Below are 23832 nucleotides of genomic sequence, written 5' to 3' on the forward strand. Positions count from 1 at the left end.
AATAATTGTAGACAAATCTAAGAACATGAGAAAATGTTAACAATACATTAAAATGAGAAAAACATACTATAAACTAAGTTTAGAAAGACATTTATTTACTTATTTAAGTAAGTAGGCTCCATGCCCAATGGGGGGCTTAAAACAACCCCGAGCTTAAGAGTTGCATGTTCTACTGATCCAGCCAGCTAGATGCCCCTGAAAGACTCCTCTTTAAATTGAAAATTACATGTGTATAAATTTGCCTATAAAAAATGAATATATATGTGTTTGTGTGTGTGTGTGTGTGTGTGTATATATATGTCAATAGTCATTTTGTATGGGTAGATGATTGTATTTTTATACTTTAAGTATTTTCCATTATTTTCTAAAATGAACATGCACTTTTTTCATAGAAAGCACTCATTCCACAAAGGGAAAAAAAAATGACATTCAGCTTTCTTTAAGAAGGGCCTAGGAAGGGTCTTGGATGGAAGACAGAAGAGTAAAATCTATTACATATTCAAATCTACTCCTATGAACAGATGAGAAAAATGCAATCGAATTTAAGGAATAAGAAGCTTGCTTGCAAGAAGGAAGCCATTCTGACCTTGTCTCCTTCATGGGGTGAGCCTGGCTCCTTAAAAACCCCTTTCACCTAGTTTCAGGCTGAAGAAAAAAAAAGTACACTCCTGAGAAGATACTGTGACCAGAGCAGCAGTCCCAGTTCGCTGTGGGGTAGGGAAATGCTCCCACTGTGTCCAGGGCACAACCAGCACAGGCTCTGATACCCAGGATGGCAAGAGAACAGTGGTGTGGACAAAACAGGGTGATTTTCAGTTTTCTTGGTATTACTCAGACTCCTCAGTGTTTGGTGCAAATTACATTAGTTTTTGGAGCAGTAAATACTTTTCCAAAGCAAATACTCCAAAGAGAGGCTGCAAATGCCCCTGGCTGCGTTATGAGAACACAGAACTACCTCAACGCCGTGCCTCATCAGAGGACCTCTGCTCTCCTTGCGAGTCCGTAATTCATGAGTATGCAGTTTTCCAACTCTCATCTTAGCTCTTTGTGCTACTGTGGTGTGGCCTCAGGCCATCACTATCTGTTCTACTTGCAAAGGTTTTAATCATCTCCATGCTTCCCTCTCCTTTTTCCCTCCTGCCTTAAAAAAAAAAAGCTACATACAAGGGGCACCCATATGCCTAGAAGATTTTCTGCTTTCATAAAGCTTAACACTTTCCACACCAGATAGAGTAATCCTGATCCTGATTTTCTTCTTAACACATCCTTGCAACACTGATGCTGGTTGGGCTGCACGTCTTGAGAACTGATTTTGTTGTACCCCAAAGCCACTGGTACCCAGTAAATTGTTCATATTTCTAGAATGGTAGAAGATTTTCCCCTACTTAGTCACTGCCTGATTTCTAAATGGGCTCCAGAAACACATCTTCAGAGGATGCCACTGAGTGTGAAGGACAGGAGGACAGTCATTAACCACATATCGCTGAAATGATGGAAGACAGAGCTGATCTGTGTGTCAAGGACTGTAATTCCTCCTCATGTCAGTTTTCCTCTGTGGGGTTTTGTTAGGAATGGAGGGATCTGCTTGGGCACAGCAGAGCAGGTAAAATAGGGTTAACTGATAAATCCGGGTATAAAAAATTTGGTGTTGTCCCATTTGGCCAATTATACCACACGAAATACAGAAGAGAAGGCCAATAAAAGTGTATAAAGGACCATTATTCAAGACTAAGAGCCAAGTGGTCTCACTTACCTCTAGTGTAGTTAATACAATCTTCTCAACTGAAGAAAAATAAGCCTCCCACAAGAATTGTGTCTGCTGTCTAAGTGCTAGGATTTTATCCTGATGAATAGACCTGATTGTAGAAGGAATCTGTAACACAAGGTGAACACATAATAACTATAACTGTAAAACAATGAGATGCCATTTGATCGAAATAACCCACCTGGGTTAGGCTTTTATAAATTTCTTAGCATTCAGGTTTTAGTGTACGGGATCGGCTAAAAATCTGAAATGCCCTTAAGAGGTGTCAGGTACAAGCAGTACTTACTGGGGATCAGCCTTAATGACCTTTAATGGATGGAAGTTAAAGTCCCCTCTAAGATTTGGTAACAGCTTATCAGTTGCTTAGGGTCCCACAAATCCTCAAGCTTACACATGGACAAGTACATTCTACACAGAAGGGAGCTGTCAGTTTTGGTGAAAGGCTGAAAGACTTGCCCCAGACACTTCCAAGACATGCAATGCCAGGGACTCCAAGTGATCTACAAAGGGGTTTCTAGAGGAAATGTCTCTGAGCCTCTCCATTTAATCTGTAGCTGGATAGTCATTTCCATATGCACACATCTGTGACCTTACCCTGAGAGCTCTTCTGCTCCCTGACCTCTTTTTTTGGCTCCAGCACTAATGCTAATCTAGCACAATCTGTCAAACAGCATACACATCCAACCATCGCTGTTCTCTAACAGGCTACATGATTTTAAAGGAGAGATCTGCTACATGTTTTAAGGTTGTAAGAATGGCTTTTATATAGTAGTTTTTCAAGAAATAAGAGTTGAGGGCGCCTGGGTGGCTCAGTTGGTTAGGCATCTGCCTTCAACACAGGTCATGATCCCGGGGTCCTGGGACTGAGCCCCACATTGGGGCTCCCTGCTCAGCCAGGAGCCTCCTTCTCTGACTCTCTCCCCCAGCTTGTGCTCTCTCTCTTGCTCTCAAATAAATAAATAAAATCTTAAAAAAAAAAAAGAAACAAGAGTTGAATTAAACATGGCCAACTGAAGTTACCATAGGGATATGATTATTTTTACCATCAATATAGCTTAATGGTTAAGCACAGGGACACAGAAATTGGACCAAGGTGGGATTCGCAGTTCTACCATTTACTAACTGTGCTTTCTTGGACAAGTTACTTGATCTCTCTTTGAGTTACCTCTTCATTTATAACCTTTGGGATACAGTACTAACATGAGAAGGTTGTAAAGGAGATCAAATAAGTGCTTGCTTAACACAATAGTGAGAACATGGGAAGCTTAACATAGCAAATTATTAGTACCATTATTATTATTATTGACATAAGGGTGATGATACTCAAAGTTGGACCAACTTCTTAATGTTTGTACGTGAACTTGTTTGGATCTGGAGCTCTGACACGTACTTTGGGTTTCTGCTGAATTTGCTGGGCTTGCTCCCTATCTTCATGTATAGTTCAAGGTCTATTTCATTTATGGAGTCTATACTCTTAGAGGAGATTCCTTGTGATTAGCAAACTGCCCTCTTGTGCTCACCTCTTTCTGCATGCTTGCTTTGCTAATGCATAACTAAGTAGATAGACATGGGGGCCTGGGCTGAGGTAGGAATGCTCTGTTAGCTGCTTTAATAAGAAAAGTTACTCATGGCATTGTGACTAAGGCTAGATCTGAATTTCCCCTGGAAGGGAAGGAGGTGGCAACACATTTTTGGACTCAAGACTATTTTTCAGAGGAGCAATGAAATTGCTCACAGTAAGAACAAAAGGACAAGCTCACTTGCTTTTGCAACATCCTACAGCAGACACTAAATCTGTGCCCCAAAGTGTGTATCTGGATGCCTCACACTGAAGAAGGATGAAAGCAACAAGTAAAGGGAAAGCACCAGCAGGCTTTGTTAATCCAGAATTAGAACTCAAGGTCAAATGGAAGTAAAATATCCTTGGAGAAGGCAGAGCAACTATCCACATCATGGATCCTTGATAAGTCAAGGGCAATTTATTTTTATTTACTGAGAAAATTACCTAGATTGCCAAAAGAGACTAGAAAGAAGTTACCCAGCTCAGTTTTCATAATCATGTCCTCTTTTAAATGTCAATGGCATATCCTAAGAGTCATATCAGTTGACTTCACTATTTTGCCATGATCACGAGAAACCAGTCCATTAGAAAAATGTGACTACATAATCTCCAGAAAACTAAGTAGGCTATGGTTATGAACGAATAAAGGGAATGTCACATCTATTTTTAAAAGGATTTTATTTATTTATTTTAGAGAGAGAGACAAAGAGGGACACAGAGAGAGCATAGGGAAAGGGGCAGAAGGAGAAAAGAATCTCGAGCAGATTTCTTGCTGAACCAGGGCTCAATTCCAGAACCCTGAGATCATGGCCTGAGGTGAAACCAAGGGTCCGATGCCCAAACGACTGAGTCACTCAGGCGCCCTAAAGCAATATCACATATTAACCTACCAATACATTCCCCCTCTATTAAATAAGCCACAAACTGATGTTAGGACATCGAGTGAGCTATACGCTGCCTGTTTGTATGTACAATATATGTGATAGCTCTTTGCAAAGTGCTCTGGAAGAGAATTCCAACTGACTGAAAAGACAGAGTTCCAGGTTTTCATGGCATTTGGCTATTGGTTATTAATCTGCTTGTCCTGAGAGACAGGTACGCAAGAGTGATAAATTAATTCCAATTTGGCTGGATTGTTCAGCATTGCAGAACTCAATGAAGTCTTAACAAAAGGTCATGTATGGTAACAAAACTAATGGAATCTACCAAAATAGATCTAGGAAAGCAACACGCAGCTCTCTTGGTGACATAATGACAAGAATATATGCAAATAAAAACATCCGAGCTGTTCTAAAACAGGAAACGAAAAATTGTAACATAACAACAACATCTCCCAGAGCAGACATTTGGGCTCAGCGCCAGCTCTCTACAACGATCGTCAACGACAGTGCAGTCGCTGTTCAATATGGAGGCAGCTGTGCAGAGATGGAGTGCTCAGGAAAGGGGAAACCACCAGCAAGTTCGAGTGGGGGCAGAATGGAAAACAGTATCTTCAGAGTCAAGCCAAACAAACTGCTTCATTAGGTGAAATCCATACCAGCTTTGGTGAAATGGTAGAAACTGGACAACCACAATTAAGATCCCAGAATGCTCTCCTCTCCAAGACAAACTCCTAAGTTTTTCATGTCAGATTCATAGGAGCCTTGGAGAAATTATGGCTGATGGTTTTTATTCCTTTTATTTCCCAAGTTTCTTTGGATGATCATGCATTTAAAAAAAAATTATAAAAGGAAGGAAAAAGGCAACATGGAAACGAACTACTCATATCACTTTTGTCTGGCCTTTCATGAGTGAATGTTTTTGATATACACCATTCGGCCCCGGGAGGATTTTGCTAGGTCATTTATTCCTCTTTTGTTTTGAAGGTCCCAGGTGGAGATCACGTACCTGAGTACCAGAGAGTAGGAATGTTCTAGGGGCTGTGTTCAGCTTGGCTTGCCTAAGTCACAGCCCTCACCTGTTACTTTAGGAAGAGAACTGGGTTACTTCGTCAGCCAGCTAGCGGACTGTCTGGCAGTAGAAGCAGAATCAACAACAGAGTTAAAAGCTCAATTTTTGGTATTAAAAAAAAAAAAAAAGCCAGGACATTAAAAATAAAAATCATTCTACAACATTTGTGGTAGTTCAAGATAAAGTATATAATGCCATCAAAGGAAAACATTAAAATACTCTATAATTTCAGAGAAAGGAGTAGGGCAATTTACGTGGAACCTAAAACATTACTGCACAAAAGGGCTTCAGAAATCCTTAGTTGGGATGCCTAGGTGGCTCAGGTCATGATCTTAGGGTCATAATCTTAAGCCCTGCATTGGGCTCTGAGCTGGATGTAGAGCCTGCTTAAGAGTATCGCTCTGCCTCTCCTTCTCCCTCTGCTCCTTGCCCCACCCCACCTTCTTGTGCATACTCTCTCTTAAAAAAAAAAAAAAAAAAAGAAAAAAGGAGGAAGAAGAAGAAAGAAAGAAAGAAGAAAAGAGAAGAGAAGAGAAGAGAAGAGAAGAGAAGAAAAAAGAAAAGAAAAGAAAAGAAAAGAAAAGAAAAGAAAAGAAAAGAAAAGAAAAGAAAGAAAAGAAAAGAAAGAAAAACGGAACCCTTGCTGCCCTTGGATTTCTCTGGGAGTATCATATTCCTCTCTGCAGGCAGCTCTTGAGTTCAAACTTTTCTTAGGCATCCTTGTTGAAAATTAGTTGACCATATGTGGGTAGATTTATTTTTGGGCTTTCTATTTTGTTCTATTGGTCTGTCTGTTTCTGTGCCAGTACAATATCATTTTGATGACTGTAGCTTTGTAATATATTCTGAATTCAGGAAACTTAATGCCTCCAGCTTTGGTCTTTCTCAAGACTGACTTGGTTATTTGGGGTCTTTTCTGGTTCTATATGAATTTTAGAATTATTTTTCTATTTCTGTAAAAAAATCCATTAGGATTTTGATAGAGATTGCATTGAATCTATAGATCAATTTGGGTAATATGGTCATTTTAATCATATTAAGTGTGACTTCTACAATTAGGACAACATGGATGAACCTTGAGGACATTAGGCTAAGTGACATAAACCAGTCACAGAAAGCCAAATACTGCATGATTCCACCTCCACATGAGGTATCTAAAATAGTCAAATTCACAGAATTAAAGAGTAGAATGAGAGTTGCCAGGGTTGGGGGTGGGAAAGAAATGAGGAGTTACTAAACCAGTGTGCATAAAGTTTCAGTTAAACAAGATGAAATAAGCTCCAGAGAGGTCTAATACAGTGAACCCACGGTCAAAATAATGTATCCTACATTTAAAAATAAGAACGTGAATCTCATGCTAAGTGTTCTTGCCACAATAAAATAAAATAAAGAGATCCAAATGGCAAAAGATACATTTAAAAAATCATTTTTATTAGAGGCTGCTCTTTTGAATATACACGTTAAAGAGAACACTGCTCAGGCTCCCAGACTGGATCATTTGAGCAATGATAACACTAATTATAAGAATCAACCCTAGAGACCTCCCTCTTTCTGAAAATTAATCTGAAGGCAATTACAGAAATAGAGGAAAGGAATACGAAGTGGCAGGATGGTACAAACACTCTCTGGTATAATTTCTAAAAATTCTGGATCTGGAAGAGGAGGGATACACGCTTCTTCTGACCATCAAAGTTCATGTCCTTTACCTGCCACTTCTTTTCCAAATATATTCCCCAGGCCCGGGTGGATTTTGTGTGGGAAAGTGAACAATGTCATATTAAATGACTTCATATTCGCCATGACACAGGCAATTTTCTCCTGATAAGATTTCTTTTATAGAGCTGACCTTTTGGATTCATCTTCTTTGAAATTGTGGATGAGGGGCCGCAATAATCCGCTGATGTGCTGAAGGCCGGAGCCCCTTCCTTACCTGTAATAACAATCTCTCATCGCCTATGACGGCAGCTTGGTTCCAATTAATCACTTCAGAGAATGGCAACTCCCATCCGTTGCTGAGCATCACAGGGACACAGGCGGCCTGGGTGAAGAAGGGGGCTTCGTGAATGTGGGGAAGTGGCAGGGGGAGCCTTCCAACTGGAGGCGACATCACTACAAGTTCAGTTACTGGCGTTTCTTACTTGGGTCACTGCACGGATCCTGAACCGCTTAGGCCCGAAGGGGAGGCGGCCTGGATGAGCCACCAAGTCACGTGAAGGCTGTGCATATCCAGCCGAGATTTTAATGCTTGCAAGTCTTGCCCTCGAATGCTAAAACCCCATTTCTATTCTAGTACATGGTTTGGCTGACCTTACTTCCACAGAGACGACTGGCCTCGTTCGAGAAGTTTTATTGATGTAACAAAATCGTCCACCAACAACATCCTAGCATAAAACCAACCTTGAATATAAACCGTTTTGTCAATGCAACTGCCACAGGTCTGCTTGTGGAGTGGTTTACCCCACTGTTAGGAGCAACAAAGAGCAGAATGGGGCCTGGCATTCCTGATGAAGCCTTCTGTGGACTGCACTACCACAGGGTGCTCACCTTTCCCTTGCAAAGCAAACACCTCCTCCAGAACCTTGCTCCACTCACTGTGGAGGGGGCCAAACCAGTCGCCCCAATGTGCTGCCTGCACAGTGATCTATCAGCCAAGAAATGCTGGGCTAAGGACCCAGTTCTGGTTCCAAATAACTCATCATCCAAAGCGGAGAACAGTTGGCTTCATGGGGCATCCCAAAGAGGCGACAAGAACATTAGTGACCATGTGCTTCACAGAGCACACTGGGAAGGACCTTCAGGAGGAGGAAGCGCTTCTGTTGGAGGGCAGAACACAGAAGGGGAGAGAACAGAGAAGCCAGAGGGCAGGAGTGGAGGAGCACAGTCTCAGCCGGGAGTGTGCTCTCTCAAGATCACGGAAGGCTGACTGCAACTCCCAAGTGCAGACGACGTGCACAAGTGTCTCAGCAGGTGAGGCAGCCCCAGAGCTGCACAGCCCCGGAACAGGTGGGCCAAAGTGAGGATGCCGCTCCCTGGGCCTCACTGTCAGAATTTAGAGGCATCAACTGAGTGGGGTGGGCAGAAAAGACGATCTGGGGAGCACCACCGATAAGCCATGTTCCTAAGCTCATGCTCTTGAGACTGGCTTCCAGGAGCGGGGCAGTGTCTCTGCAAGGAGCCCAGCCAGGCCACTGCTGGCCAGTCAGATCTACACCACCCCCACTCCCCCCCCCGCCCCCCCGTTTGCAAACATATCCCTGAAGAACCCATCCTCCCTGGTGGTGAAACTGTTTAATCTTCTCAGGCCCAAAGATAGGGAGTAAACCTCTTCCCATCTACCCCTTCCCCCCTTATAGAAAGTGTTGCAGACTTTCTTGGGATAACAGATTTCAGGTGTTCAAGGCCAACTATGCATTCTGTTTAGATCCCAGGTTAAACTCGCCCCATCTGACTTCAGCCCTCAGCCCTCATCCGCGGAGGTTTCAGTCTCTTACCTGCAGAGCCTCCAGAAACCTGAAGGACCCAAGCCTGCGACCACGAGGAACCAGACAGAAAGTGGCATTGTGCAGCATTTCCCGATAATCATACCTAGAAGGAGAGGAGGAGCAATCAGCAAACGAAGACCCATTAGGAGTGGGGGAAGTAAATGAACACCTGTGGGTGCACACCTGCATGAAATTACCCAGAGCAAATCAGGAAATACGCTGGGCTGGGCGGGCAGTTCTCACTTTCCCTTGGGGGAGGTGGGTAGTGGGGGGCAGGTTGCACGAAGGAGAACAAACGTGAACTTTCATGGGGGACAAAGTAATTAGGGTCTTTTGCAAGCAGTACATAAAAGACAAGTCTGCTGGTCCCAGTAACAATTTGGCTTGCCCAGGTTTTGCTTCCAAAAATCAGATTTTTGTGCCTTGATGAAATGTCTAGTTCCCATAAGTTTAAAAAAAAAAATCACAGTGAGAAGTTCTTGTTTAATGCCGTGTCATTCAGCAAAACTAAGACTGTCCTTGTTCCCCACCCCCATGCTATTAAAACCTACTCAGGAAACCTCCATTACAAGCACAAAACATTTACTTTCTCCTTCGAGCTGGAGTTCTTACATTTAACCAAGAATATTCAGCTACGCCAGACAAATACTTCTAAGAATGGCTGACATGACTTTAAGGGAAAGACAAATGAGACAGGAGGAGCGGGCCTAAGAAATGGAGAAGTAAGTATAATAGGAGAAAAAAAACATAGGGGGTGCAGAAAACTGGGGTGCACAAGAGAGGCTTGTTGCTTTGAGTCAAATGCCACTTGATGGTATTACAGGGTTTTTGCACTTGGGAAAAAAAAAGGCAAAATATAACATGAGGATCAGCTGTCTCTTCCTGCTGGTGAAGTGCAGGAAAAGCAACGAGCATTTCATTTTGTTGAGGGCTATCACTTTAAAAGTGATGTCCACAAACACATTCCTAAACACGCAGTTTCAGGTTCATTAGGAGTTGAAGCAAACTTGGGAAGCCAGAAATGGCTCGTGTCCTGTGCGAGCCCCGATTCTCAGAGCTAAGATGAAATCACTCTTATTTTTTTTTTTTTTTTGAAATCACTCTCATTTTTTAAGAGCTTCCAGTGCTCGGCAGACAGGTGTGACTTTGACAGAAGCATATGTCACCAGCATTTTCTGACTCTAATAGTCTAATTTAATCATAGCCTCAAGGCATCGGATTCTTCCCTCCTCGTTTTGGGGTACTGATATATACATTTATATTTTTAAAGTCCACATCTATTTTTATATTCTCACACAAACTAGGCATATGGGAGTAAGCCAATTTTCAATTATAAACCCGTCATTAAGAAGAGACATCATGCAAAGGACCATTTGCTTAAACAAGCTTGTACAACTAATTTGCACAAGAAAAGGTCACCGTGAATGGATTAAGATTATCTCCACTGAGAGTAAAATAAAAACCTTTGCTGGATTAATTAAACTGCAAAATAGACTTGAAAGGAGAAAAGATTTTTAAGAGGGCTCATATTTGACTAAGTCAGAAATATTAAATTATGATGGTAATGGCTGCTTCTTTGCTCACCAAACAGAGAGAAATAATTGATAAGTATCTTCAAATTCAACTGTTAAAAATGTTGGGATCGCTACCTAATGAACAAAGAGGGAAATATGTGCACACACACACACACACACACACACACACAAATATACCTATAAAGTTTTAACTCAAATTGTTTTAATGTAAAAAGGTCAAACACACTTCAGACTACAGCAAAGTTTAATAAATGCCCAGAATAGAAACCCCTGAGGGATGAGCACAGAAGGTCCTACTCCTCATCATTAAGCTGCTAAAAATGTAAAACCCTATTAATGCTCTGGATTGTAACAAGTTTCAAAGTTGCCAGTTGCAGAATTTACTTTAGGGAAGGAGTGGAGGTAGAGGGAAGGCAGAAAAGTTAGAGCAAAAATTCAAATGACAGTTATTCTAGGGTGTTGATTTTTAAGTGGTGGTGGTACAGGAGCAGTATTTGCTGACGTAGAGGATAAAGCTCGCGTGACTGAAGCTTGTGTTCATTCACGCAACAGGTGATGGGAGACTTGGGACGAACATTCTTGCTGCTAGGTAGCTGTGACATTACGAAGAAAACATATGAGCTCTCCAGGACTCAGTTTCCTCATCAGCAAAGTGATGAGAGATTGTTTGAACATCCCCTTATGACTTTATGCTACTTTTAGGTAAGAAAGAAGAATGTCCTTTCAGAATATCCCACTGCTCCTATGTTTCCATAACCCTTGTATAAATAAGTGTGTATATGTGTAGAAGTAGCTATCCGCTCACGTGTCTACAATGCATGTTTAATGTGTGTGTTGTTCCTACAAACACACAAAGACACATAGAGAACATGTACACACAAAACTTACAACAGTAATTTTCAGAATTCTAACCATGCTCACTCAGCCCACGAACCAGCTCCTCCTCTGGGCTCTAGTGATGGAACCTGCGATTTGTGAGTGTGTTCCAAATGAAGGATAATGATGCCCTGCAAGGAGGACAGTCTTTATAGGTGGGCCACACGTGTGTTTGGCACCCTTCTACTCAGCCCTTCAATGGACCCTCCTCTCCATTTTGCCATGTTCACACACCCCACCTCTACTTCCTTCTAAATGCTTAAACTCATTCTTTTTTTTTTTTTTTCAGTCATTTTCTCAAGAAACACAATGTTCCAGGCCCTGTTCTAGTCCTGCAGATGTTGTGTGGAGAGGATCCCACTTTAGTTGTTAGACCTACCAGAGAATCCTCTGATAATCCAGAAATGCAGATGAGAACTGAGGCTATAATCTGCTGAGGGTAACTGCATCATAAAGTATGTTCGCGAAGGCTAGCCTTGCACAGTGAGGCACTAGGAACTCTGGAGACACTCTCCCTAGCATAACAACAATTTAGCTGGTAAAAATTATAAAAACATTCACTTAAAGTTTCTGGAAACTGTCCTAAGGATATAATGACAAATGGAAAAACATTTGTTCAAGAAAACCTACCAGATCTTGGCAAGAACAGTGAGCGTCTGTGGCATTTGAGCCATGACCTGCTCCATTACCAACCCCTCCCAACTCCGCCTTCTAGAAGCTCTATCTCAGGCAAGTTCAGTCAAGAAGACTGGGCTCCCTCTCCTCCCAGTTCCCGTCAAGAAAGTGAAAAGACAACCCTTAGAAAAAAAAGAATTGCAAATCTTCGAATAAGAGGCTTGTATCCAAAATATGTAAGGAATTCTAACATTCAACAATCAAGAGACAAATAATCCAATTTGAAAACATACCACGGATTGACTAAATGTTGTTCCAAAGGAAATATACGAAGTGCCAAGCACGTAAAAAGATACTCAACATCATGAGCCATTAAGGAAATGCAAATCACCCACGAGGATGGCTACCATCAGGAGAACAGGTGCTGACAAGGCTGCAGAGAAACTGGAACCCTCACATATTGCTGGTAGGGAGGTAAAACGGGTACAGTCACACTGGAGAAAAGTTTGGCAGTTTTGTTTAAAACTAAAAATGGGATTAGCATATGACCCAACAATTGCACTCTTGGGCATTTATCCCAGAGAAAATGAAAACTTATTTTCACATAGAAACTTGTCCATGAACGTTCACAGCAGTTTTATCCTTAATAGCCCCAAATGGGAAACTATCCAAATGTCCTTCAATGGGTGAATGATTCAACAAACTGTGGCACATCTATAGCCTAGAATAGTTCTCAGCAATAAAACGAAATGAACTCTTGATACACACAACATCCTCAAGGAAATTATGTTAAGTGAAAAAGTCGATCTCAAAAGGATATATACAGCATTTTGCTAATATTTATATAGCATTCATGAAATAACAATTGTAGGGATAGGTAACAGATTAGCGGTTACCAGGGGTTAGAGACGGGGGAAGAAAGATAAGGAGAGGATGGGTGGAGTGAGGGAGAGATAGCCTTCTTAAAGGGACTAATTCTCTCTCCCCAATTAAGTTTAGAAAATGTATATCACATCAAAATGATAAACTTCTTTAAAACAAAAAGTAGGGCAGCCTGGGTGGCTCAGCGGTTTAGCGCTGCCTTCTGCCCAGTGTGTAATCTTGGAGACTCAGGATCGAGTCCCACATTGGGTTCCCAGCATAGAGCCTGCTTCTCCCTCTGCCTGTGTCTCTGCCTTTCTCTCTCTCTGTGCCTCTCATGAATAAATAAATAAAATCTTAAAAAAAAAAAAAAAGTAACACACGATATCCTAAGCAAGAAGGTAAGCAGATAAGGCATGTACCTCATTTCAGAGAACGTTCAGCTTTAATTAATAAATGGTTTTGTTACCCTTTTCAGATGGGTATTAAACTCCCCATTTGTACGTGGTGACATAGAAGTTAGAACAGTTTTCATAAATGACTGCAAAGGAAAATGCAATAAAACGACACGACCTGAATTTAACCTAGAAACCAGGAACCACTCTATGGCCATAATAATTTTCTCCTTAAAGTTGTACTGAATAATGGATGGGATACACCCCATTTAAAATGGGCCATGTAATAATGCATAATTGAAGTCCTTCCCCTCCATATGAAACACATTTTTGCTGGCAGCAATTTAGTGCACCTGAGGGGGGGTGCAGTGTGGCAAGTGCAGGGGTTCTTCAAACATGTTCTCCCAGCCGGGAGCATCACCTGCACCACCTGGGAACTTGGTAGAACTGGGAATTCTTGGCCTCGCCAAGACCCACTGAGGTAGAAACTCCAGGGGAAGGGCCCAGAATTCTGTTTTAACAAGCCTTCCAGGTAATTAGGATGCATCCTAAATTTTACACTAAGAGCTCAAAAAAAAAAAAAAAAAAAGTGAGTTAAAAGGTCAGGAATACAAAGCTTAGTGAATAAGCAGATTTAGACATAGCCAAACCTGGGTTCAAATTTCACCTTTGCTATTTACAAGCTGAGTGATCTTGGGGAAGTTATTTGTCTAAATCTTAGCCTCCTCGTTGGCAAAGTGGAGATACTTCTACCATGAGGCTCAGATGATACCATTTAACTCAAACACAGGCATATATCATAAACAGCCCATAAATGGTAGCTATTATCATTTATGGCTCAGAATATAATGGAAAACAGAGCCCACTTGAACAGTTAGAAGACCCTGCTTGAGGAATTTGGGTTCTGGATCTACCGCTTTGTATGAGGTCCTGTGCAAACGGAGTTCTCTGTGCTTCAAAGTTGTGAAGGCCAAAGGAGATCATGTCCAGACCCTATAAACTGCCACGTGAGGTGCACCTGCAAGTTACTGTGGTAAATGACCTCAGGATGAGAGGAATAGAACTATTTTATTTTTAAAGTAACAATGAAATAAAGAAAGTACAGATCCGCCAAGACCGAGCCGGAGAGAAATGCAGGACAGACCCTTTAAAACAGAATGCAAACAGAAGCTGGGAATCACAATAGAACAGCAGCTTCTAATTGAAAGGATTCTGCCTTATTATCAAAAGCTATGGAGACAAGGATGCTGCTGGTGCAGGGTGCCAACTGGTCCTCCTGCGCTTCCCACAATTCCTCCGTAGCATGCACAATTGCCACAAGAGCCTGCTTTTTGCTAATCAAAGACGGTAGGCAAGAAGCAAGTGATCCAGCCTCTCATCCCTGTAGCCAGACAATTCTAGTCTCCCCATGTTGCTACAGTTTGTCTCAAGTATTTATTTGTGAAGTAAGCAAACATCTACGCTATCTGTTCCCTCCAGTCTGCCTCCTCATAAGTACTTAATCTTCTCTGCTTACACCCAGGTTTGAATCACATCCCTTAAGAGAAAAAGAAAGAAAACAAAAACAATTTATGATGCTGTAGTTCCACCAAGTACACGGGGAGAAGGGAAATAAAATAACTTCCTCAGCATCTCCTCTGTGCTTTCTTTTATTCGATCAACAAACATTAATTAGTTGAATGCCTGCCGTCAAGCACTACTCAAGGAACTGATGGTCCAGTGAAAGGCAGATGCATTATTGTTATTCGGTGAGGGAATATGATGATCAATGATTGTTATTTAGCAATAGGATGGAGGCGCAAGGTGCATAACGACGCAGAGAAAAACAAGAGTGACAACCTGGCTTTGGTGGGGAGACTTGAGGAGCACGAGTGCCTCCAGGACGAAGGGAAAATGAGCTAATTATTAATGGAAGAGGGAGGATCAGCATGGCGAGGCTGAAAGGAGGCAGTGGGCATTTTGGGGGGTAAAAACCGCATGGCAAGAACAGATATCAGGATGAGAGAACCGACCACAGTTGGGGAGGGGTTGGGAGGAGAGGAGGGAATGAAACTGCTGGTAAAGGTGGGGTCCCAATGGAACAGCTGTGTGTGGTGTCTCCTGGAGCTCAGATATGATCCACTGCAGTGGTTGCGAGTCACCGAAGGGCCTAGCAGAGGAATGACACGTTCCCAATGGGATTCTTAGGATTTGATAGAACACAACTTCACAGGGGAGTGCTTAGCTCAGTCTGATAACCTTGCTAACGATGCAGGTCACAGCAACAGAGCCATTAGGGCACCAACTCCAGACTTTCTGGTTGTAAGAGTATCTGCCACCCACCACGTCACGCTGCCTCCTTGGTCAGCTCACATAAATGCAGAGACTAAAAGTACATTTCTTTCTTTCAAGATTTTATTTTTAAGTAATCCCTACACCCAATGTAGCACCCAAACTCACAACCCGCAAGTTCAAGAGTTGCGCGCTCCACCGACTGAGCCAGCCAGGCAGCCCTGAAAATACATTTCTTATGGAGCAAAGTCCTAAGCAGTTCACCTAGTTTTGAGCACTAGTAACAGATGGCTACCACCAAGAAGACCCGGTCTCCTCTACTCAAAACTCTGCATCACGTCACACCAGCAGTTCAGTCCAAGATGGTGCTGTTTTTTATTAATCATGTTGCTGTAGACGCTTTCTTGGCCTTTACAGATTGAACACATAAAATTTCAATTGTTTTTGAGAAAATCCAAAGTCCCTAACATGTAATAACCCAAGGCATAAATGTGAACTGAGAAACATATCTTTTATTTAGAAAATGGGTCCAGCCGGCCACCACAGTATGGCTCTTTGATGCCCTGTGAGCATACACACAGAGAAGTACAGGCCCCTGTGGTCTTTGAGAACTCAGGGGACCCACGAAGCCTCAGTTTCCTCACCAGCTACTCACGTAACTTTTGTGCACATGAATGAGCTCCAGCATTGGGTAAGTGCCATGAGTTACACTCAGGTGTGGTGCTGAACCTAGTGGACCACATCACCTACAGCCTCAGGGATGCTTAGTGGCCGGGGTCGGAAGGCACTCGCTATTTGGAGATGGTGTGATTTCTCATGCTGGCAAGTCTTGCTTGAGCACTGCCTGCTGCTAGAACCTCAGGGGCACCTGGTCATGCCACAGCTTAGGAATTTATTTTTTTTATAATGCTCCTCAGAATGCAACCGTGGGTCCCGGGCAGAGAGCGATGGTTGGCTACAATGAGGGACGGGTATCTACATTCATCCTTTCACATTTCTTGGCTATCCACAGAAAATCATGCCCTTTTTATTGTCCATTTGTAATCGATTTCAACGTAGGGAAGGGAGGGAGGGAACATTTTGCAGGGCTCTAGCTAGGGGCATGAGACCCCATGGAAGCGTGGACTCTTGCACACACATGATCTCACTTAAACCTCACAGCCACACCGTGGTTATGCCAGCTTCCCACAGGGAAGAAGAGAGTCAAGAGACACTTGGAAGCAAACACGCTGTCTGAATACACTGGATCATAACCTCATTTTGTGTCAAAATTCCCCCACCCTGTCTCTACCCAAAACATCTACGGACAACTCAGAACTTTAAACTTCGACTGCATGGCCATCACCACCGACATAAACTAATGAAAACAGCATGCGCCAGGTGCACCTCTTCCCTCAACACGGGTAAAAGGCCACTTGGTGGCCTTCTCAGTTAAATAGCAGCCACTTGGTTCCCCCTCAGTTAAATAGCAGCTCAATGGCTAATATGTAAAAGCAAGTGATAAAATATGACAGCCATTGGAGGTAACAATTATTTTTTTAAAGATTTACTTATTTGAGGGGATCCCTGGGTGGCGCAGCGGTTTAGCGCCTGCCTTTGGCCCAGGGTGCGATCCTGGAGACCCGGGATCGAATCCCACGTCGGGCTCCCGGTGCATGGAGCCTGCTTCTCCCTCTGCCTATGTCTCTGCTTCTCTGTCTCTGTCTGTCTCTGTGACTATCATAAATAAATAAAATTATTAAAAAAAAAAAAAAGATTTACTTATTTGAGAGAGAGAGAGAGAGAGAGGCGGGAGAGGTGAAAAAGGAGAGGGAGAGAGAATCCCAAGCCGACTCTGCACTAAGCACTGCGCACAGAAGCTGAAATGGGGCTTGATACCATGACCCTCGGATTGTGACTTGAGCTGAAATCAAGAGCACCCGGCTTAATCGACTGAGCCACCCAGGTGCCTCTAAAGGTAACAATTTTAATAATGATACCTCTACCCCCCCACCCCACCCCCTCCACACACACATACACTGATCACACGTTTCCTGCAGGCAGGGCAACACCCTGTCCTCATTATTGCACTTTATCCGTACAACAATATGTGAAACGCCCCATTTTACAGGTGAAGTAGAGCAACAAAGGTTTTACGAGGCTTATACAAGAGATCACATTGAACAGAATCCACAATATACTCTCTTGCCTCCCAGAGCTGCTGAGAAGGAAGGAGTGACACGGTGACAGCAGCGGAGGTGAAAATGAAAGACCTCTACCACACTGTGCCCGGTGATCTCAGATGCTGTCTGATGGAGGTGATGGGAGCACCAGCTTCTATGCTCAGCAACACCAAATTTCAGATCGCCCCAAGACAAATGCAACTCCAGGACCCGTGGGTCTCAACAACTCTCTGGTTAGAAAGAAAGCATTTCTGGAAATGCTGCATAAAGCGTCACCTGGGTACAGGGGGACAGAAGAGGGAGGGAGGGGAAAAAACCCAGCAGCAACAATGACCTCGTGTGGAGAAACGGGTCTGCTGGAGGTACACCAAGGTCTGGGCTGCAGGAGCTAAATGTCTGTGACAGGCCCGAGGGCAAGTGGGAAGCCCGAGGTCATTATCTTACCATTAGCTCTCACCAGGCTCTGCGCCCAGGAGCCTGGCCAAGGGGAGTGGGGCCGACAGCACCAGCCTGGAGCGTCTGCCCTGAAGGGCAGCCCCCCCTCAGGGACAGGCCGAGGCTGGGCAGCAGGCAGTGGCAGGGGCACGTCTCAGCACACCCCCCCTTCCTTCCCCTGCCCTTCCTGCGCTCCTGGAGGAAGCCTCACAGAGCCCCGAGTCTTGGCCAGAGACCCCCTTGCTGCTCACACAGCGCCCCCGGGCTGACCTGTCTATTGCTCATGCTGTATTAAGTCACCCATTTTCTTGTTTTCTTTCCCTGGGCTCCAGGAGACAGGGCCCTGGTCCTATTTTCTGTTGAACTAGCCCCCACCCCCGCCCCCCCACCAGGGCCTGGTTTATAGCAGCCACTCGAAAAATAGTAAATGGATGGCAAATGCTCAGATGCTCAGCATCCGTTAGGTGTGCAGGGGCTTTATTTTTGTCTTCCTCTTGTATATTTTCTTTTTTTTTTGTTTTTTTAAAGAGATTTTTTATTTTTTTAAGATGTTTTAAATTAATTAATTCATTCATTCGTTCATGAGAGACACAGAGCGAGAGAGAGGCAGAGACACAGGCAGAGGGAGTAGCAGGCCCCATGCAGGGAGCCTGACATGGGACTCGATTCCCTGTCTACAGGATCACGCCCTGGGCTGAAGGCAGTGCTAAACCGCTGAGCCACCCGGGCTGCCCCTTTTGTACATTTTCTATGCCTTCTTTTCTCTCTTTTTAAGATTTTATTTATTTATTCATGAGAGACACACAGAGGCAGAGATATAGGCAGAGGGAGAACCAGGCTCCCTGCGGGGAGCCCGATGCAGGACTTGACCCCAAGACCCTGGGATCATGACCTGAGCCAAAGGCAGATGCTCAACCACTGAGCAACCCAGGGGCCCTCTGTCTTTATTTCTAAAGGGCTGGCAACGTGTTAAAAATTTCATTTTCTTTCTGCACACTGGTGAGAGTGGGAAATTTGTTTTACCGGCCCTGATAAATAGCATTATTTGCACATCGAGTCAAACGTATGGGCAGTACTACTCAAAGTGAACCCTCTTCTGGCCTGCCTTCACGTCTGAGCTGAAGAAGGAAAAAAACAAAAAACCAAGAAAAAAAAAAAAAAAGAAAAAAACCAAACGGTACAACCTCCTCCTGGCTTCATAAGGATAAACACTGCTTGGTCCAAAGGTGGTGACTCCCCAGCCCCCAAAGAAAACTGGGCCCAACCCAGGGCTCTGACCACTTCCCTTCTTGAGCCAAGACATTCCTTCCCGCCTGGCCAGACTTGGCCAGCCCTGGGATTAGGAGGATGTCTGGAATTCCTGCTGGGCTGCTCTCATCACCAGGGCAGGTACTGCAGAGTGGCTGCCCAGTGGTGAAGAGGACATGCCCTGCATTCTTTGTCAGCGCATAAGCCTTTCGTCTGGTCCTTGCACTTAAATGATTAATAAAATACCTTGAGAATCCAATTACAGTTAATGAAATGACAGCTGGCTCGGCTAACCTCACCTTCCTAACCTTGCTCCTATTTTTGCCATTCCCGAGGCCTACCTCCTGACTTGGACAGTCAGGGCCAGCTCACTTCTGGGCCCTTGGCGCTGAATCAGCAAATGAGGCCTCAGAAGTCTGCGGAGGTGAAGATCTGCATCCTCCAGAAATTATGAGGACACCAACATAATATGGCAGCTGTGTGAGGCTAGCTGACTACGAAAAGTTTATTCTTTCCCCTCTGGGTACATGAATATATCAATGTACAGGTGCAAATGTGTCTGTGTGACATACAAATCTGTGTTATGGTTAGCGACCTGATGGCACATATTGTTTATTTAGCAGATATTGTTTATTTAGCAGATTCAGCCTCTTGTGAGGGTTTGGTCACTGGAGATGAGAAAGGCCCATAAATCCAGACTCTGCCATTTCCTTCAGAAGAACAACAATGCCCTGGGGGAGAGAGTCTGAGGCTCAGTGTCCCCCCTTCCTTCTCCTCCAGCTGGCTCTGCTCAGCCCAGTTCCCCTGCAGAAGCAGCTAAGGACCTAGCCACCTCCTAGGTGGCCTCATTTTCAGAAGGGCCTGTGGGACAGAGAAAAGTTAAGTCCCAATAGGGGAGGGGTAGACCAGGTGGCTCGTAAGATGCCATCGTGCTCTGGTATTTGCTCACTGGACGAATGGATTCCAAGCAGCTCCTGCGTGCCAGGTAGCACACTGAACACAGGGTAACTAAAGATGCAAACACCCAACGGTTTTTGTAATTACACTGGAACCCCAGTCTCCCCACGCCCCTCTTTCTTAGATCTCCTTAATTCTACTCCTTTGGGTCTTCCCGAGAACAGAGTAACAAGAAGCACATTCTGGTTCATATTAGTTTCAGGTCTGAATAAGATCAATCTTATAGGTTCAATCCATTTTCCACAGAGCAACCAAAGATACCCCGAAAATGTTAACTCCAAGGCTGAACCCCCCCTCCCCACCGCCAGCGGCTCCTTGCAGCGCCTTAGAATAATATTCACACCCCTTGCCCTGGCCAACAGGATTCCATGAGAACTGGCCTGTGTCCACAGGTCAGATTGCCCCTCACCATCAAGTCCATCTCCTGGGCTTGAACTTGCTCTGCCCTCTGCCTTGAGTATTCTCTCCCCATCTGCCCCAAGATGCAAATCAGCATTCAGAGAAACAGGCCCTCCTTGGAGAGGCCTTCCCAGACCAGCCTGTGTTCTCAGCACGCACTGTCCCATTGTCCCTGTCTCCTCTCTGTCCTAGGATTTAGCACGTCTGAATTCACCCGTCAGCCTGTGTTCCCAGCTCACTCTCGTTCTCCCTCGATATCATATATATACCATGAGAAAAGGAGCTTACCTGCTCTTATTCGCCACTATGACCTCAGCACCTAGACCTGTGCCTGGACCATGGTATATGTGCTGCCAAAGCGAGCCCATGTGCCTGGGCCATGGTAGTCTTAAGAAATAAGTATTGTTGAATGAATACCAGATCTCCTCTCATTGCTCAGGGAATACCTACGAGGTCACAAAGTGTCCAAGTTGCTGGCCACGTGTGCAAGGATAACTCTTAGGACAACGTTCCAAAAGAGCACAGAAGAACACAGAGAAATTCTCTTCTGTCTTTTTTTATGTGTGTGTGTATGTGCAATACCAGCCTCATTTCTCTGGTTAATGTTAAGATTCATCAACTGCTCTAAATGCCATCTGCTATGAAAGCAAAATCTCATTAAAAATGTCTTTGGAGAAAAAAAAAAGTTTTTTTTAAAGGATACCTTTAAGAGAGGTTTATGCAGAGTGATAGGATGAAACCTGCATGAACAAACATGAGAAACTATAGCTTCTGGTCTTGACTTTGTCTTTAGCTGTTTGATTTTAAGCAAGCTTTTGTTCTAAATCCATTCTTGTTTATACCATGGACCACTCATACTAGTCTAACTTACCTAACAAGGTCTACCGAGGATCTAATAGGACAGAGTACATGAGAACTTCATGTAAAACTAAAGTGCCCCTGAGAACCTTATGTAAACAAAAAGTGCCTGGGAGTACCAGGGAACACAAGGCAAGCACTTTCTTGGAATGGTCTTTGTTTATGAGGAGGCCATGATGTAGAGGATGTCAAAGGCTTGGCATTGTTTTGTTTCTCGTCCTCTTTTTTGAGTTCCAAATTATTATGGCCTCTACCCTAAACCCATCCAATGCTTCAGAAGTGCAGACCATTTTCCAAAAGAAGCATCTGGAATAGCTAATTTGTTACCAAAGCCAATGATGAAACACACACAATCCTGGAAAGGTCTGGACAGCCAGCCACGATCCCCAGGGCTCCACTGTGTTCATTCTCAGCTATTAGCCAATCGGTCTGCTTTCAGGGTATGAATCTGTAATGAAGATGGCTCAGAACTCTTGGCTACAGGGCCCTTAAAGAGAGAGCAGTTATGTCACATGGAACGTCGTGTTGCTTGGTTTCCACCAAGGTATCTTGGCTTTTAAATAAACCGTCAAGTAAAACTTGGCATCAAAACACAAAGTGAGTAACTTCCTTTGTAGAGGAGCTGACAGCTCGGCTGTGTGTCAGATAGACAGCTGCTGAGAGTCAGCTCCAAAGGCGACTGCGTCCTCTCTGGTTGGGGCTGGTGCCACCAACCGCCTTCCTCGGGGTTAAGGCAAAGCAACATTTAGGAACCATCTTTATGTAAAGTTAACCCCACAACACCCATCGACCACATCCGTCTCCACGAGTGTTGGTTTTGGAATTATAAAAGTTTTGGAGGTGTGAAAACATAATTGGAAAACTTTTTTTTCCTGCTTAAAGGGCTAATTGATTTCACAGGTGTTTAATTATCATTTGCTGTGAGATAATACCTTGTAGCGCCATAAAAAATGGATTTAATTTTCGAGTGCTTGCAAAACCACTGCCAAAGCCAAGTGGAGAGCTAAAGCTAGATAATTATTCTATAAATCAAACACACTGCCTCCTTTCTTTGAAAATTTTAATACTTGGAGATAATGATATCTGACAACCTTGAAACTAACATGAAAAGGATTTTCCTGCCAAGTGCCAAAAGGCAACCACTGGAGCATTTTAGGCAGTTTGGTTCATTAGCAGTGACTTGGGCAGCCTTGAGGTCCTGCCTGTGGGCTCCCAAAACAGGCCAAGGGTAAGGGCATTGGTGTACGTCAAGACAGAGTATTCTCTATCAAGATCAAATGGCCACATGTCCAATAAGGTCCACAGAAAAACAGGAATGAAACCCAAACCACTCTTAGCACAAACAACTGCCTGAAAACAACTGTAACTCTCTGAGCCCAAACTCAGAGTCCTGGAATGTGGAACGTGGAGGTTTTTCAACTTGATCAATGAATACTTTCCTATCTCATGCTTACGGCACAACACTTGTGCTTTCTATAATAACAAGAGAGAGAAAAATCATGAAATCAAAAAAAAAAAAAAAAAAGAAGAAGTTAACAGCTGGAAGGCACCACAAAGATCGTCCACTCCCAACATCCCAGATGAAAACAGCAAAGCCAGGAGAGGTCAAGTAACTTGCCCAAGATACCACCACCAGGGGCAGAAGCAAGATAAAAAGGTGAGTTCTGAGCAAGCAGCAGAAGAAAGAGATGGCTTGAAAATAGATTTGGAGTCCCAATCTCATCCAAAATCTAAAACTAAAAGAAGGAATTTTTTAAAAGGAAAAAAGAAAAAAATCATTCCGTAAGAGGAGTGGCTATTTCTTCAACAGAGCCCAGTTTCTGTGCAAGTGCTGAAGCTGCCTTAAATAACCGTATGGGGGTTTTTAGTTGGAGCCACGTTTAAAATTTTTTTTCTCCTACTTTTATTCAAAAGCTGCCGAAGTCATAATACATTCCATTAGATTAAGTGTGCTTAAATGATTTAAGAAAGCAGGGCGATCTGGTGGGGCACACACACTATTTAATTTAATGCCTGTGTGTTGAATGTACACACCCCACAAATTGGTGTACAGTATGGATTTTCAATGGTTCAAGGTGGCCTTTATAGTAATGGTTAAGGTATTGTAAGGCAAAAATGCAGTACCATTCCTGGACAATGTGCTTGGGTCCTCCTAGTAAAATACGAGCCCAACACATGTAGGCAGGGCAGGCAGGGAAAATGTGGGTCCTCATGTAGACTTGAAGGGGTAGGATGGACAAGCATTCACAGGGACCAGCTTGGAAATTGCAAGGGAAACTCTTGTTTTTGATAAAAATGATGGTAGCAATTAGAACTAACACTTCCTGTGAGCTTATTGCATGCCCAATCTTTTGCGAGGCACATTATATTTGGCCATTTGATCTTCCAACAACCCGGCAGGGTAGGTAATATTATGTCTCCTACTCTATAGGAGAAAGAATTGAGGATTATATCTAAATTGT

General features: G+C 43.6%; 1 protein-coding gene across 1 annotated transcript in view; it reads right to left on the bottom strand.

Moving 5' to 3' along the window:
* EXT1 (exostosin glycosyltransferase 1) overlaps positions 1 to 23832 on the bottom strand; it is a 283918-nt gene that overhangs the window by 26396 nt on the left and 233690 nt on the right. The window contains exons 2-4 of the mRNA XM_072774302.1: positions 8768 to 8861; positions 7207 to 7314; positions 1754 to 1873 (exon numbers count right to left, since the gene is read on the bottom strand). Coding sequence (XP_072630403.1) covers positions 1754 to 1873; positions 7207 to 7314; positions 8768 to 8861 — 322 coding nt within the window. The remainder of the gene's footprint in view (positions 1 to 1753; positions 1874 to 7206; positions 7315 to 8767; positions 8862 to 23832) is intronic.

This window comes from Canis lupus, chromosome 14 (assembly GCF_048164855.1).
Source record: "Canis lupus baileyi chromosome 14, mCanLup2.hap1, whole genome shotgun sequence".
NCBI classification, from domain to species: domain Eukaryota; kingdom Metazoa; phylum Chordata; class Mammalia; order Carnivora; family Canidae; genus Canis; species Canis lupus.